The sequence below is a fragment of the Vulpes lagopus genome, chromosome 11 (genome assembly GCF_018345385.1).
Source record: "Vulpes lagopus strain Blue_001 chromosome 11, ASM1834538v1, whole genome shotgun sequence".
In the NCBI taxonomy this organism is placed as follows: domain Eukaryota; kingdom Metazoa; phylum Chordata; class Mammalia; order Carnivora; family Canidae; genus Vulpes; species Vulpes lagopus.
This window is the reverse complement of record NC_054834.1, coordinates 66,724,010-66,739,659: the sequence shown is the minus strand read 5'-3', so window position 1 is coordinate 66,739,659 and position 15,650 is coordinate 66,724,010. Positions and strand designations below refer to the sequence as shown.

Here is a 15,650-nt window from a genome sequence, read left to right as displayed (position 1 = left end):
GCAGGGGGGGTGCGTCTCTGTGGGAGGAGACCTCCAAACCCTGTAGAGCCCAGGGTTATGTGAACCGGGAGCAACGTGGCCCTCGGGCCCTGAGGGTCAGAACTCCCAGACCAGGCCTCTGCCTACCCCTCGGGCTGCCCTTCACCTTCCTAGAGTGGGGACAACCCGCTCTAGGGGTGCTTGTGGGGTAGGCTGGGGCCACAGCACCCTCACTGTGTGCAGGAGGCTTACGGGGCCCTGGGCAGGGCTCGGCATCAGAGGCCTGGTCCAGGCTCTCGAGATGAAGATAGCACAGGTCAGACAGCTCTCCCAAAGTGTCAGGATTTTTTAAAAAGAAAGACCAAAATGAGAATATAAAAGGTGTGTGAAATTTCAATTGTATATATTTGTGAGATCAATATTTTTTACCTCATAAATTCATGCCACCTCCCATGATACATAGATCCAAACTTGACATCTGAAGAGCCTCCTGAGAATGCAAGGCCCAGACTCCGGGCCCTGCCTGGGTCCTAGCTCGGGTCTCACCTGTGCTCTGGACATGTTGCCTTCTCTTTCTTCCTCAACTTTCTTATCTGTAAAATGGGGGCATGAATTGCCTCTAAGGGGCTTCTAGCCTGGAGTCTACAATATAAGGGCGGTCTTGATATCCCTAGATTCAGGGTTTGACTGCCTCTGCCCCCTGCTGGCCACACGTCTCACCTGATCCAAGTGTATGTGGCCAAAGGCCAAGATAGCCCCTCTCAACTCCCAGCTGCAAAAGGGGAAGATCTTTTCTTCCAAGACCATCCCCCAGACTGGCTCAGTGACTCCTCAGGCCTTGTCAAAGCAGGAAGGGAAGGCACAGCAGCAGCAGTAACAGCAGCAGCCAGAGTCTTGGGAGGTTGGGTGTGTGCCCCAGAGAAGGAACCTGAGGCCCAAAGAGTTAAGCCACTTGCCCAGAATCACACAGTCAGAAATAATGAATTTCAGGACACCTGGATGGCTCAGTTGGTTAAGCGTCCGACTCTCGATTTCAGCTTAGATCATGATCTCAGGGTCGTGAGATGGAGCCTGCTTAAGATTTTCTCTCTCCCCTTGCTCTCTGCCCCTCCCCCACCTCTCTCCCCTTCTCCCTAAACACACACACACACATACACACACACACACACACACACACACACAGAAATAACAAACTGCATTCCAAACTCAGCCTACAAGACCTGGGAGCCCACACTTCCCACTCCAGCAAGATCATGACGCCCTTGTGGAAAGCACAGGAACCAGAAGTTGGCATTGTCAGTAATGGGCGGTGTGACCCACCCTTCTGCATCACAGTGCCTCCTCTGTCACTTGAGGGCTGAACTGGGATGTAGACCAGGGAGTCTCCACGGGCCCTGCCAACTTGAACCTTCTGTGATTCTTACTCAACCACCTAAATTGGAGATTCTGTGTCCCACCCACAATATCATGACCTCTCTCTTCTGGCTGTGGACCCAAAGCGGGGAGACTTGGTCCTGAAATCCAGCACCCAACAACACAGTGCCTTCCTCAAAGAAAACACCACTTAGATGCATGTTGATGATCATGTCTAAGAAATCATGCATGTACTTTTTTAAAATTCAATTAACAGCGTATTATTAATTTCAGAGGTAGAGGTCACTGATTCATCAGCTGCATATAACACCGAGTGCTCATCACATCACGTGCCCTTGGTAATGCCCATCACCCAGTTACCCCATCCCCCTACCCCCCTGCCCTCCAGCAACCTCAGTGTTTCCTATGATTCAGAGTTTATCTTTGTCTCCCTCTCCGATTTCATCTTGTTTTATTTTGTACTCCTCTGTTTTGTTTCTTAAATTCCACTTATGAGTGAAATCATATAATTGTCTTTATCTGATTGACTTCTTTCTCTAAGCATAATACCCTCTAGTTCCATCCAAATCATTGCAAATGGCAAGACTTCATTCTTTTGATGGCTAAGTAATAATCCTCTGTGTGTGTGTGTGTGTGTGTGTGTGTACACATGTGTGTACACATCTTCTTTATCCATTCTTCTCTCAGTGGACATCTGGGCTCTGTCCATAGTCTGGCTATTGTAGACATTGCTGCTATAAACATTGGGGTGCAGGTGTCCCTTTGGATCACTACTTTTGTATTTTGGGGGTAAATCCCTACTAGGCCATGCATGTTCTTGATGTTCTTTCTGGAACAGCAAATTGGAATATAAATAAACAGGAATGCATGTTTGCTTAAAACATAAATCTATTTCTGCCAGTCCCTTGCAAAAAAAACCATCAGGGACTCCTTATGGTTTCAAACTTCTTTGGTCCCTTCCTATCTTCTGGGAATCTTACCACCACCCCCACGGCACCCCCTAGCCAGGCCTTCTGGCCTTGTTTCCTACTGCTCCACCCCTGACACATACCCCTCCCTACACCCTGGACACCCTGAATACTTGCAGTTTCCAGATCCGGCCGTGTTCTCTGGCCTCTGTGCCTTTGCACATGTTTTTCCCTCTGCTTGGAATTCCTTTCTTTTCACTTATCACCTGCTCTGTCCTTTATCTGGAACACTCCTACTTATACTTCAAGACTCCTTTCAAAGTTCAGCTGTTTAGAGAGCTCACCCTGAGCCCCCAGCCAATTAAGGCCTTCTTTGTCTGCACTGCTGTTAACTATTCACAGAACAGCTACAATGTGCCAGACATTACTTCTCATCCTCTCGGCAGCCCACATACCCAGGCCCACGTGGCCTTCACAGTCAGCACAGAGCAGCCTCCACCAAAACTATGGGCTTGGGCTTGGAGGCCACAGGAAGCCTCCTTCTCTAAGCTAAAGATCTAAACTACACTAACTACTTAATCATCATTCCTTTCTTTTAGATCTGACTTGGCTTCTCCAAACCTGAGAACTTGCCTCTCCTCCCCCTGGGCTGTGCCCAGAACCTTGTGTCCAGCCATCTCCTTAATTGTGCAGAGCAAACTGCCAGACTCAAGAAGGGTGGTGGGTTGAATGGCATGGTGGGGACAGCCCCAAGGGCAGCTGATGAGCTGGACCTGTCTCTTCCTCAGGCCCCAGGAGAGATGACTCAGCTGCCAGTGATCAAAGCAGAGCCCCAGGAGGTGAATCAGTTCCTCAAAGTGACACCAGGTAAGTGTGTCCAGAGAGGGACCTTCCTCTCCAGTCTTGGGCAGACAGCATCCCTACTCCTTTGGCCCAGCCCACCCATCTCCCTCAACACCCACCATCTCTCCCCAGAATATGCTTTCCTCCCTGCCCTGCACATTTTCCATCCCTCCAGCCCCCTTCTTACCCAATCAATAACTGTTATCTCTGTTATTGACACCCTCACCTTGTTTGCTAATCCCCCCCATCATTCGCTAATGGAAGCCCACTCTGTAGCCACCCATGTACCCATTCATCCATTCATCTATCCATCTGTCCATCCATCCATCCATCCATCCATCCATCCATCCAGTAAGAGTTCACTGGGCATGTCTGGGGAAGCAAAGAGAGAAGACAGTTCCTATGCCCAAGTAGATCACAAAATAGCGACGGCCAATTTCATAGCAGCCATCTGAGTTAAAGATGGCAGATTCCCCAGGAAGCCTTGGAAGCACATCCCCAGACCTGACAGGGGAAAAGGGAACAGAGGAAGCTTCTTGGATTGGCCAGAAGGAGAAAAGGCTAATTGAATCTTTCCAATCCTACCTCACTAATTCACCAAACATTTGGGGTTTGGGGTTTTTTTAAGACTTTATTTATTTATTCATGAAAGACAGAGAGAGAGAGAGAGAGAGGCAGAGACTTAGGCAGAGGGAGAAGCAGGCTCCATGGAGGAAGCCCAATGTGGAACTCGATCCCAGGACTCCTGGATCACGCCCTGAGCCAAAGGCAGGCGCTAAACCGCTGAGCCACCCAGGTGTCCCCGCCAAACATTTGTTAAGCATCTACTATGTATCAGGCCCCGGGCTGAGTAGCATAAGGCTTAGAAAGATGAGTAACACCCAAGTTTCACCCTCACATTGCTCACTCCCTCACAGAGAAGATTCACAGAAGGTGGAAAGGGGCCATTGTGAAAACACATCACCTTGTAGAGTACCCTTCAATTTGTAAGGCATTTTCACATGTATGAGCTCATTGGGTTCTCACAGCTCCCTGCAGCCAATGTACCCCCTTTCGACAGGGAAGTGAGGCTGGGAGAGGTTAACAAATATGACTATAGGTCACACACTTGGGGGCGCGTGGCAGCAGAACTTGAACTCAGGCCCTCTGACTCCAGGTCCCAGGCTCTTTATATTATGACATCCTTGAGAGGCAACTCCAAGTCCAGGAAGGGAGAGAGGACTCGTGCAGGGGGCAGCCTGGGGTGGAATCTAGGAGGATGCAGCTGTTCCTCTTGAGCCTCAGCCTGCTGTCCTGCTACACTCAAGTTGCAAGTGGAAATCCTGGGATTGATAATGGCTAAATGTTTTGCAGTGGGGGAGAAAGGAAGTGACTAAGGCTGTTTCTTGCCCAGCCTAATCCCCATGGGTCTGGCTGTGGGAAAACTCCAGTCACCTCTGGGATTACCAAGCTGGAGGCTCAAAGGGCCCAGGCCCTGTGAAGTCAAGGATGAGGGGGGACTTCAAGAATCTGGCCTCCATGGTATCTACACCCAGGACCAGGCTTAAAGGAGCCAGGTCTCTGTGGCGTCAGACATGGGATGGCATTCAAGAATCAACTTCTGAGCTCAGAGGGGCTCCTGCTGTTACAAGGCCCAGTATTCTTTCCCCACAATGTCAGGGCTGCCTGACCTCTGATGTCTAAGCAGAGGTGGGATGCAACCTTGCTAACCTGGATTCCACCCCCCTTCCCACTCTCCCCAGAGGACCTGGTGCAGATGCCTCTGACGCCCCCCAGCAGCCACGGCAGCGACAGTGACGGCTCCCAGAGTCCCCGCTCTCTGCCCCCCTCCAGCCCTGTCCGGCCCATGGCCCGCTCCTCCACGGCCATCTCCACCTCCCCACTTCTCACCGCCCCTCACGTAAGCAGCTGGCAGTGGGCTAACCATAGAGGCAAGGGATTGAGTAAGTCCACTCTACACGAAACCAGTGGAAAAGGGTCTGGGGAGCCCCAAGCCTGATCCCCCATCCCCATTAAAATTCATAGAGAAGTGCCTGCCTGGCAGATGGGAGTGAGAATCTCTAAATCCTGCTCTGGGGTAAAGAGGACACAGGTAGAGAGGTCCAAGAGGCCTGCCAAACCCCCACTGTTGCAGAGTCAGGTCTAGAACTTGACATTCCTGATCTCTAGGGGGGATGGCCCAGGCTGCCTCCAAAGGAGTGCTGCTTGGAGAACAGTACTCAGGAGGACCCAAAATCGCTCAAGAAACATGGAGCTAGGCCCTGAGTCCTGTGTGGAGCCTCCCACGTGAAGAGTGTAAGGGTACGAGGGGGTTGCTCTTTAGGGGCTTTGGAAAAGTAAGCTTTGAGGTTGTAGATTCCAGGATGGGATCTAGGGACACCCCCACCCCCACCCTGCAAAAGTATACTGAGTGCCCAACATGCTGGACTGCCAGCACTGTCGATACATGTTATTGGATTTAATTCAGACCCACCCTTCTTCAAATTAGGAAACTGAGGCTAGGAGAGTTGAGTGCCTTCCCCAAGTCACACAAAGAGTAAATGGCAGAGCTTGAATCTGAACTGGTGGCTGTCTGGTTCCTAACCATCACATCCTACTTCCCACAGAAATTACAGGGGACATCAGGGCCACTGCTCCTGACAGAGGAGGAGAAACGCACCCTGATTGCTGAGGGCTACCCCATCCCCACGAAACTCCCCCTCACCAAAGCTGAAGAAAAGGCCTTAAAGAGGGTGCGGAGAAAAATCAAGAATAAGGTAAAGCATGAGCTGGACCCTGGCCCTGCCCCTAGGACTCCCTTGGTGGATGGGAGCCTCTGCTCCCCTGCTGATGCCAGCCCTAAAATTGAGGAGGCCCTGGAAATGGCTGTGTGACTGTGGTAACCCCTGTTTTTGGGCCTCCCCCCTAGATCTCGGCCCAGGAGAGTCGCCGTAAGAAGAAGGAGTACGTGGAATGTCTAGAAAAGAAGTAAGCATCCTGGGCAGGGGGGCGGGCCTGGGACCCACTCCCCAGGCTGCACTGCTCTCCCCAGTGCTCCCTCAAAGGGCACTGGAGTAGGGGGCTCAGGGAATAGGATGCCACAGGGTGTGGCGGACAAGACAGAAGGGGCCCTGGAAGAGTCTGGGGCCTGCCCCTGAGCCTGTGTCTGCTTGGCCCCCTCAGGGTGGAGACATTTACATCAGAGAACAACGAACTGTGGAAGAAGGTAGAGACCCTGGAGAATGCCAACAGGTGAGTGGCACCTCCTACACACTCCCTGGCCCCCTGTCCTTTGGCCGCCAGCACCTGGGTCTGGCATAACTTGGGAGGCAGGAGACAGGAAAGGTAACTGAGTTCGGGATGACAGGAACCCCAGAAACAGGAACCCTGGCTTCCCATCCTTCTTCCTCCCCACATAGCTCTAAACACCTGACAGGGCAGGTGAGCCACTTAAATCCGTTGATGTAGAACAGTGGCTTTCAAAGCATGATTCCCCAGACCACCACCAGCAGCAGCCCCTGGGAACTTTTAGAAATGCTTATTTTCAGACCTCAAGCCAGGCCTACTAAATCAGGAATTCCCAGGGGGGGCCCAGCAATCTGCCTTTTAACAAGCCCTCCAGGTGATTTCCACGTACCCTAACGTTAGAACTGCTGGGGTAGGTGCTTGCTACTCAGAGCTCTTCTCACCAACAAACAGCATCAGCAACCCCTGGGGGCTTGTTAGAACTGCAGAATCTTGGGCCGCTCCCCCGATTTACAGAATCCGAATCTGCATTTCAACAAGATCCTTCAGTGATTCGCAGTGATTCGCAGTGATTCCCTTTGAGAAACCTCAGTATGAAGCCAGCTAGCAGCAGCCTGGGCTTTTTAATCCCACTCTGCTGTTTTTTTTCGATTGGGGAAAATTGTGAAACCTCTCTGCGCCCCAGTTGCTTTGTCCAAATGGGGATGATAGAAGCCCTACCTCACAGGATTTGGGGCCCAGCTCTGTGCTTGGCATTTAAGGATACTCAATTCATGTTAGCTTTTCTTCTTTTTTTTTTTTTAATGGTTATTCTGAATTCTTGATAGTGCCTAGCGATGAGCCCACAGTAGGTCTCTAATAATTATTTGCTGGGGTAATTTAAAATGACAGGCGACAGCTGGTATGTAGCAGGTGCTCAACAGAAGGCTTTTTCCTTCTTTCCTTCCTTCTCCCCCAGCCTCTCCAGCAGGATCCAGCCACTCCCCCGATTGACCTGGAGAATGCCCCCCACTCAGGGAAGGGGGGCGGGAGCCCGCACCCCTCACCCCTCTACCTCTGGCCCAGATTGCACTCTGGCCCAAAATAGGGCCAGGCCCTTGGAGCTATTTCGCCACCTGCTGTACATTCTGGTAACTGCAACCCCACTGCCCGGCTAGGTGAAGGAAAGAGACCATTAAACTGTTGTTTGCCAAGCGTGGGCTGAGTACCCCCCTGTGTATGCCCCCAGAGGACTCCACGTTGGGTGGGACCCGGTCCTCGCCCTCAGGGCGCCCACAGTTAGTAAAGGAGACTGACGTGGAAATGCATGGATATAAACGAAGTGCTGCTACAGATGCTGTGATAAAAGCAACAGCAACAAGATTAACAAAAATGGTAGCTACCATTTACCGGACCCTCACTATACACCAGACAACTGCCAGACATAGCCTTCCTATCAGCTCTGGGAGATATGGGGTACAAAGAAAGGAAAGTCTATGTAGCCCTGGCTAGTATAGGTGAAGAAAAAGGTGACCTCGGCCCAGGTGGGGCAGACACTCCTCCCCAGCCCACTTTGGCCAGGAGCCTCACAGGCACACCTGAGCTCCCACAGACTGACCCAGCGATTCACCATGAGACAGGCCCCAGTTCCCCAAGCCACACCACAGAGAAGCCAAGAGGGAGGTAATCTTTTCTGTCTTGACTGAAACGAGCGCCTGGTGTGGAAGTGAAGTCTGAAGCCAGCCCAGGTGCTCCCTGGGAGAGCTCCAGGAGGCAGAGATGCCTGCTGGGGCAGAGCCTGCTGGGTGACCACTGTGCCCTCCTCAGGACCCTGCTCCAGCAGCTGCAGAAACTCCAGACTCTGGTCACCAACAAGATCTCAAGACCTTACAAGATGGCCGCCACCCAGACTGGGACCTGCCTCATGGTAAGTGCTGTTCCTTCACCACGGGCTGCACAAGTACGAGTCTTCCCCAGGCTGGCTTTCTAGCAAGGCAGGCAGAGCTTTGAGGGATTGGCAACATCACCAGGGCACACCATCCTAGTGCCTGGTGAGCTGGCTCCTGCAGACCCCAGCTTCTCTCCCCAAGCCCATGGAGCCTTCTAGAACATGACCATCCCTGACCAATTCTAACACAATGTGGATGTGTAGTGACTTACATGAACCCAGCTAGGGGATAGCAAGGCAAGTTGCTTCAGGAGGCAGCTTCTACACCCTGTGGGGGGAAGGGGCTTAGGGAGACACAAGGAAGTACGGACTTGGTTCTTGCTTTCTAGAACAAATAGTGAGAAGGAGGCTGAATAAATCTCTAGAAACCCAAAAGAATGTGCATCCACAGGTCCCTCTTCCACTCTGTCCTGGAAATGTGCAGCCTGCTGCCTCCCGGCTAATGGCTCCTCAGGCCCTCTGAGATCCTCGTGCTGTCAGGCAGTTACAATGTGGGCAGGGCTTAGTTCCAGCTGTGTGACCCTTAGCTCCTCCTGCTGAGAATCTGGTGTGATGCTCTGTCCCCCATCCTTGTCTCCTCCTAAAAGCCCCCACCTACTCCTTTCTTCCTATCCTGATTCCTCTACCTTATAGGTGATAACTGTGTTACCACTTCCCTCTTTTTCTAATGCTGACTGTGGTGGCCCCCCACCCTACGATGGGCAGCCTCCTCCACCTTCTCCCTAAAGGGTGGAAGACCCCACATCTAGGTGGTTGGCTCTGGGTGCTACTTTCTTGGAAAAATATGGGCCTTTTATACCTATTGATTTTGGGGGAGAAGGATTGGGGATGGACAGGGTTGCACACCCCCCACATCTGCTCTGACCCCCACCCCCTCTACTACCAGGTGGCAGCCTTGTGCTTCGTTCTGGTGCTGGGCTCACTTGTGCCCTGCCTCCCTGAGTTCTCCTCCAGCTCCCAGACTGTGAAGGAAGACACCATGGCCACTGACAGCGTCTACACAGCCAGTCAGAGTGAGTGCCCTGAGCCAGGCTACCTTCCCTCAGTCTCAACTTCAGGGCAAAAGCCAGATAAAAGAGAGGAGGCCGGCTTCCAGGTTGGCAACATCTCATTTGACCTCCTCATTTTGCAAATGGAGAAACAGGCCCTAAAGGGTCTGTGATTTATTCAATGTTCGTTGTGGAATTGGGACCACAATGCAGGCTTCCCAATCCCAACCCACCCAAGAGTGGCCTGCGGGGGTGGGGGTGGTTTAGGGGATAGTGGGAATGTTCCCACCCTGCCCTTTCCCACCGCCCCACCCCCAGGAATTACAGTAGCTGTGGTTATGGGCATCTGCTAGAAACGATTAGTATTTCACACCTGGGACAGCAAATGAGTTGAGGTTCCAGCGCCCTTTCCAATAAGCTGGTGGTGACTGTCTGAAGCACCATGTAAGGAGAGCCAGGATCCACTGGTAGTGTCAGGCGTGTGCAGAGGAGGGGCAGTTGTGGTTGCAGGCTCAGACCTTTACCATCCCCTGGGTGACTGTGAGGTACGGTGCTTAAAGAGCATTGGGCCTCAGAGTTGGTCATGCCTGCCATCACCACTTGCTGACTGCGGGACCTTGGGCACATGTCTTGAGCTCCCTACGCTTTAAATGTCTTCATCCAAAAAAGCAGGAGCTACAGTTCTGCACTCACTGAGTGTGGTTGTCATCACAACTAAATGGCATGATGCACGTACACTCTTAGCACAGGGTTCAGTACACAGCAGGTGCTTACTAAAGGAACACATTCCCTCCCTTTTTGAAGACCTCACAAGAGGAGAGAAGAGAGAAATACGTGGGCGGCAAAGAGAGAACTGGTAGAGGGTGCGGCAAAGAATAGTATGGATTTCCAGAGGCAGAAGGGACTTCAGGTAGACCTACAGAGAAACTTCCTCCCTGGGAAGGAATTGTCTGGCAGGGCAGGAGAAGGAAAAGGAAACAGATGGGAGGTTAAAGAGGGAGGAGACAGCAGAAATAGGACTCAGGAGGGATAGGCAGGGAGAATGAGCTAGACCAGCAGGGCCTTCAGAGGTGGAAGGGGTGGGGAGGGTTAGAGGAAGAGGAAGTGGAGGCGTTGAGTGGTTGACTGAAAGCCACTCCCAGGACATGTGTGGCCAGAGACTCTTCTTCAGGACAGTTGCTGAGGGAGGTGGGGTGCAGGGGGTGTGAGGGCTTGAGAGTCATGAATCCATTCTCCAAAGCCAGAGAGGCCCTCTTCCGGTGAATTTGGAGGAAGAGAGGGATGTGGAAGGTGGAGGCCATGTTGATGGATGAAGCCAGAGTCTGAGGAAGTGAGGGGATGAATGAGCTCCTTGGAGTGAGTGCAGTGGGTTGCAGACCCCCAGTGTGCACCTGTGGTAGGACGTGGCTTCTGGAGCTGGCTGGCTTTCAGAGCAGGTACATTGCTCAGTTGCAGGGAGTGCCCTTTATACAGACTCTTAGGTCAGGGCCTAAGGGCAGGAAGGTGGTGGTAGATCCTAGAGCCAGACGGACCTGGGTTTGCCTCTGGTTTCCAGCGTAAGCCCAAGTATCTGATAAGCTGGAAACTCAGTTACCTGTTCTATGAAACAGAGCTAAAAATATCTCCTTCCCAGGAGTTTCAGTGAGATATGAGTGATTTGATATGCAGGTCAAAGGGCTTTGCACGATGCCAGGCACAAAGGAGATATCCAACAGAGGTGTTTTCTTTTCCTTCATTTTCCAGAAGGACACACTAGGGCCTAGAACGGGGAAGGGGGTGGGCAAACTCCTGGGTGGTTCAGTGGTTAAGCGTCTGCCTTCGGCTCAGGGCGTGATTCTGGAGTTCTGAGATAGAGTCCCATATTGGGCTCCCCACATGGAGCCTACTTCTCCCTCTGCCTATGTCTTTGCCTCCCTATCTTTCTGTGTCTCTCATTAATAAATAAATAAAATCTTAAAAAAAGAAAAGAATGGGGAAGGGGTGCCTGGGTGGCTCAGGGGGTTAAGCCCCTGCCTAGCTGTTCCCTCCCACCCCCCCTTTACCCCCTCAAGACTCCTTGCTCACTGGGAAATCTGCTTCTCCACCCTCTCCACCCCACCCCCACTTGTGCTCTCTCTTTCAAAGAAATAAAATCTTCACCAAAAAAATTTAAAAATAAAAGGGAAGAGATTGATTCAAGTTCTCACAGAAAGTGAGTTAGTAGAAGCAGGATCAGAACCCAACTCTCAGATGCCCACCCTGGTACCCAGTGCTTAGGAAGAACTACTTTCTCCAAGTTCTTCCCTAAACAATTTTCAATCACTTTCCCCAGATTGTCTCATTAAACCACATTTCTATGAGGTTGGCCCTAGTATCCCTATTTTACAGATGAGCAAACTGAGGCTCGGAAAGTTTAAAGCAAAGGCCTGACTCACCTGAGGTCATACCAATTGGAAATGTTAGAACGAGGGCTCAACAAACTCAGGCCTGTAAAGTTGCAGGGCCCTCATCCCTCACTGTTGGGCCGGAAATGTGGCTGGGAGCGGGGAGCCTCTGCACTGAAGCTCACCATGAGTTCTCTGTCCAGTGCCCTCCCGGAGCCTCCTGTTCTATGACGAGGGGGCAGGCTCGTGGGAGGATGGCCGCGGTGCCCTGCTGCCTGTGGAGCCCCCAGATGGCTGGGAAATCAACCCCGGGGGGCCAGCAGAGCAGCGGCCCCAGGACCACCTGCAGCATGACCACCTGGACAGCACCCACGAGACCACCAAGTACCTGAGTGAGGCCTGGCCAAAAGACATCGGTGGAAACGGCACCAGCCCTGACTTCTCTCACCCCAAGGAGTGGTTCCGTGAGAGGTAAGTGGTTGGCCCTTTCCCATCCCAGGGTCCCAGGCTCCACCCACATTCTGCTCCAGCATGCAGAGAGGTGAGAGGCTCCTCACTGGACAGACTCACCCCAGACTTCTGTTCTCTTTCCAGGGATCTGGGCCCCAATACCACCATCAAACTCTCCTAGGCCGCGCCAAGACCCAGGACACAGGACCTACCCTCTGGCACCCAGAAGAGGGATTATCTTGCTCTCTAACCCGGATCCAGCTTGTACCCCTGCCCCCTGGGCTCCCACCCCAGGAGAAAGGGTTCCACTTCTCCCCAGCCCTATCTTTGCCCCAATCTTTACCAGGGCCCCTCCTTTCCCCACCACATTTGGACTATTCCCTTGGGCCGACCACTCTGTTCTCACCCCTCCCTCCCACAGCCATCCGTCCTTCTCAGATAAACCACTCACTGGGCTAACCCCCTCCTTTCTCATCATGACCAACACGACCACTGCCTCCCCGCCCCCTCCCCGCAAACACACCCACCAACATACTGACACACCCCCCACCCCCACCCCACTGTACAGAGACCAAGAACAGAAATTGTTTGTAAATAATGAACCTTATTTTTTATTATTGCCAATCCCCTAAGATATTGTATTTTACAAGTCTCCATCCTCCCTTCACCCCTCCCTTGTTTTATATTTTATAAAGTTAGTGCGGGCTTTGCTGTTCCCTGGCCCTCATCTGGCCTCCCCCTGCCGCCGCCCAAGCCGCCAGGCCTTTTTAATTGCCAGACTGCTTCATCCATCAGCTCAGCACATGCTTTAAGAAGGCAAAAGTAAAAAAAAAAAAAAAGATGCAGCATCAATTCCTGACTTTGTGCCTTTCTTCATGGAGGGGGGTGACCAGGACCTTAGGATAGGCAGTGTAAAGGGGAAGTTGATTTTATGTCCTGCCAGGGGCTCATTGGAGAGGGCGGGGGTGAAAGGCATTTCTCTCAGGCTCCCTCTTCCATCTGGGTGCAGGATTCAAACTAGACAAAGGATTCTGCTGTAATGTCCCCACCCCGCGGCCCCTCCTCCTGCGCTGTCTATGGAGGTAGAGAGGCCTGGCAGCCAGTCTTGGCCTTTGGGGATGCCACCTGCAAGCATCAAGCACCTGCTATGGACCAGACCCTGGGCCAGACACCTTCCGGGCCAGTACCCAGCTTGGTCCTCCTGAGACCCACCGCATTTCAGCTCTTGTATTCTCGGCCTCAGCTGGGTCAAAAGTACAGACTTCACGGCAGGAAGAGCTGTGCTCGACTGCTGGGGCTGCCACTCACTAGCTGTGTGTGGTAGGATTCCAAGCTTCCTGCCCCCCAGCCTCCCCCCATTGCCCCCACCACGCACATCTATTTAATCCCCCCCCACTAGGGTATGCAGAGGACTTGTAAATATAAGGGGATGTCACTCCCATAACTAGGTGACATTTTATTGCAAAAGAGACTTAGCAGATGTCATTAAGGTCCCAAATCAACTGATTTTGAGTTAATCAAAAGGGAGGTGATCCTTGGTGGGTCTGGCTTAATCAGGTGAGAGCCATTTTAAAAAGGGATTGGGCTTTTCCTGAAGAAAACAGGCTTCTGCTGCCTTGAAGCAAACAGCCATGTGTGAACCGCAGGGAGGGGGCCTCCTCCAAGAGAGCTGAGGGCCTTGGGGCTAGAGTGGCAAGGCCCTGAATTCCACCAATGACCTCCACATGCCTCATCCCGGCTCCAGAAGAGACCCCACAGGGCCAACGAGGCTGTCCTGACTGTAAGCCACAGAAACCGAGATCATACATATGCTGTCACAAGCTGCCATGTTTGTGGTAATTTGTTACACAGCATAAGAAAGTAAAATGCTTTTGTAAGCTGAGCCTCCATTTCTCCATTTGTAAAGCAAGGATGTAACACCCAAGGCATGAGGTGGTTGTGGGGATTCAACAAGGTAGATTATAAATTATGTTAGGTGCTTAGAACAGGGCCTGGCCTGTGGTGACTCCAAGAAAGATGAGCTGTGCAATCAGAAACAGTATCAATCAGCGTGCTAAGGGCCAAGTGAGGGGTGCTGTCATAGCACAGAGGAGGGTACCTCACCCAGACTTGAGGGTTTCCTGGAGAAGGTGACATGGACTGTTGGAAGCAGGCAGGAGGCAGAAAGGGGTATTCCAGAAAGAAGGTGAGCAGCTCGAGCAAAGGCCTTCAAGATGAGAGAGAGCAGGAAAACTTCAAGAAAATGCAAATAGTTTAGAAGAGCCAGATGGTAAACAGCAAGGATGCAGAGAGCTGAGGCCAGAGGGTGATCAGCGACCAGATCCCAAGGGGCCTAGAATGCCTTCCTAAGGCATCTGGACTTTATCAGGCAGGCATGATACTTTCCTACTCAGAAGTAGGGCATGGTGGTAGGACAGTGCCTACACCAGTTACCTACCAGAGGAAAGGCTGGACAAGACCAGACAGTATCATGGAACCTCAGAACTGCCATCAGGCCCCATCCTCTATCCCTTCTATCCCTCTTCCTTCACCACCTCATCTTGACCACTTGATAAGGACTTCACTGCCTGATGCGGTGCATCAGTTTTATTTTATTTTAAAGATTTTATTTATTTATTCATGACAGAGAGGGGGGGGCATAGGCAGAGGGAGAGGGAGAGGGAGATAAGCAGGCTCCATGCAGGGAGCCTGATGTGGGACTCGATCCCAGGTCTCCAGGATCACACCCCAGGCCGAAGGCAGCGCCAAACCGCTGGGCCACTGGGGCTGCCCAGGTACATCTGTTTCAACTGCTGGAACACGCAGGTCTCTCCGCCAAGGCCATGAAAGGCTGGGATCTTGGCCCTAAACTTTTATCATCATTAACCATAACTTCTAATTTTTAAAAAAGATCTTATGTAGGGCAGCCCTGGTGGCTCAGGAATTTGGCACCACCTTCAGCCTAAGGTGTGATCCTGGAGACCCAGGATCAAGTCCCACATCAGGCTCCCTGCATGGAGCCTGCTTCTCACTCTGCCTATGTCTCTGCCTCTCTCTCTCTCTCTGTATCTCTCATGAATAAATAAATAAGATTTTTTAAAAAGATCTTATGTATTTATTTGACAGAGAGAGAGCACAGCATGGGGAGATGCAGGAGGAGAGGGAGAAGCAGGCTCCCCACTGAGCAGGGAGTCCCATGCAGGGCTCGATCCCAGGACCCTGAGCCCGTGACCCAAGCCAAAAGCAGATGCTTATCCAACTGAGCCATCCAGGTGCTCCTTCACAATAACTTTCAGCAGACCTTTCCTGAGATCCATCCATTCCCTCTAAATTACCCAACAAATTGTCCTCAGAGGCACTAGGCTGGTGGTTGAGGCTGGGGAGTAAAGCAGCCATCAGGGCTGGTGTGATGAAGGGCTGAACAGAAAAGTGTCACGTATTTCAGATTGGATGGGCCAGGGAGGGCAACTCAGAAGAGGTGGCCCTTGAACTGAGTCTTAAATGATGGGTAGGAGTTGATAAGGTAGAGAGAGGTAAGGGTATTGGGGGTGGAGCGAATGGCCAAGTGCTAAGGAGTGGAATCTTGAGAAACAGAGTCAGGACCCAAGGGAGG

General features: G+C 52.0%; 1 protein-coding gene across 1 annotated transcript in view; it reads left to right on the top strand.

Moving 5' to 3' along the window:
• CREB3L1 (cAMP responsive element binding protein 3 like 1) overlaps window positions 1–12,904 on the top strand; it is a 35,146-nt gene extending 22,242 nt beyond the window's left edge. The window contains exons 4-12 of the mRNA XM_041773592.1: window positions 3,050–3,128; window positions 4,847–5,004; window positions 5,711–5,860; window positions 6,013–6,071; window positions 6,267–6,335; window positions 8,136–8,235; window positions 9,143–9,269; window positions 11,812–12,079; window positions 12,203–12,904. Of these exons, the coding sequence (XP_041629526.1) occupies window positions 3,050–3,128; window positions 4,847–5,004; window positions 5,711–5,860; window positions 6,013–6,071; window positions 6,267–6,335; window positions 8,136–8,235; window positions 9,143–9,269; window positions 11,812–12,079; window positions 12,203–12,239 (1,047 nt within the window). The 3' untranslated portion in view covers window positions 12,240–12,904. The remainder of the gene's footprint in view (window positions 1–3,049; window positions 3,129–4,846; window positions 5,005–5,710; window positions 5,861–6,012; window positions 6,072–6,266; window positions 6,336–8,135; window positions 8,236–9,142; window positions 9,270–11,811; window positions 12,080–12,202) is intronic.
• The last annotated feature ends 2,746 nt before the right edge of the window (window positions 12,905–15,650 follow it).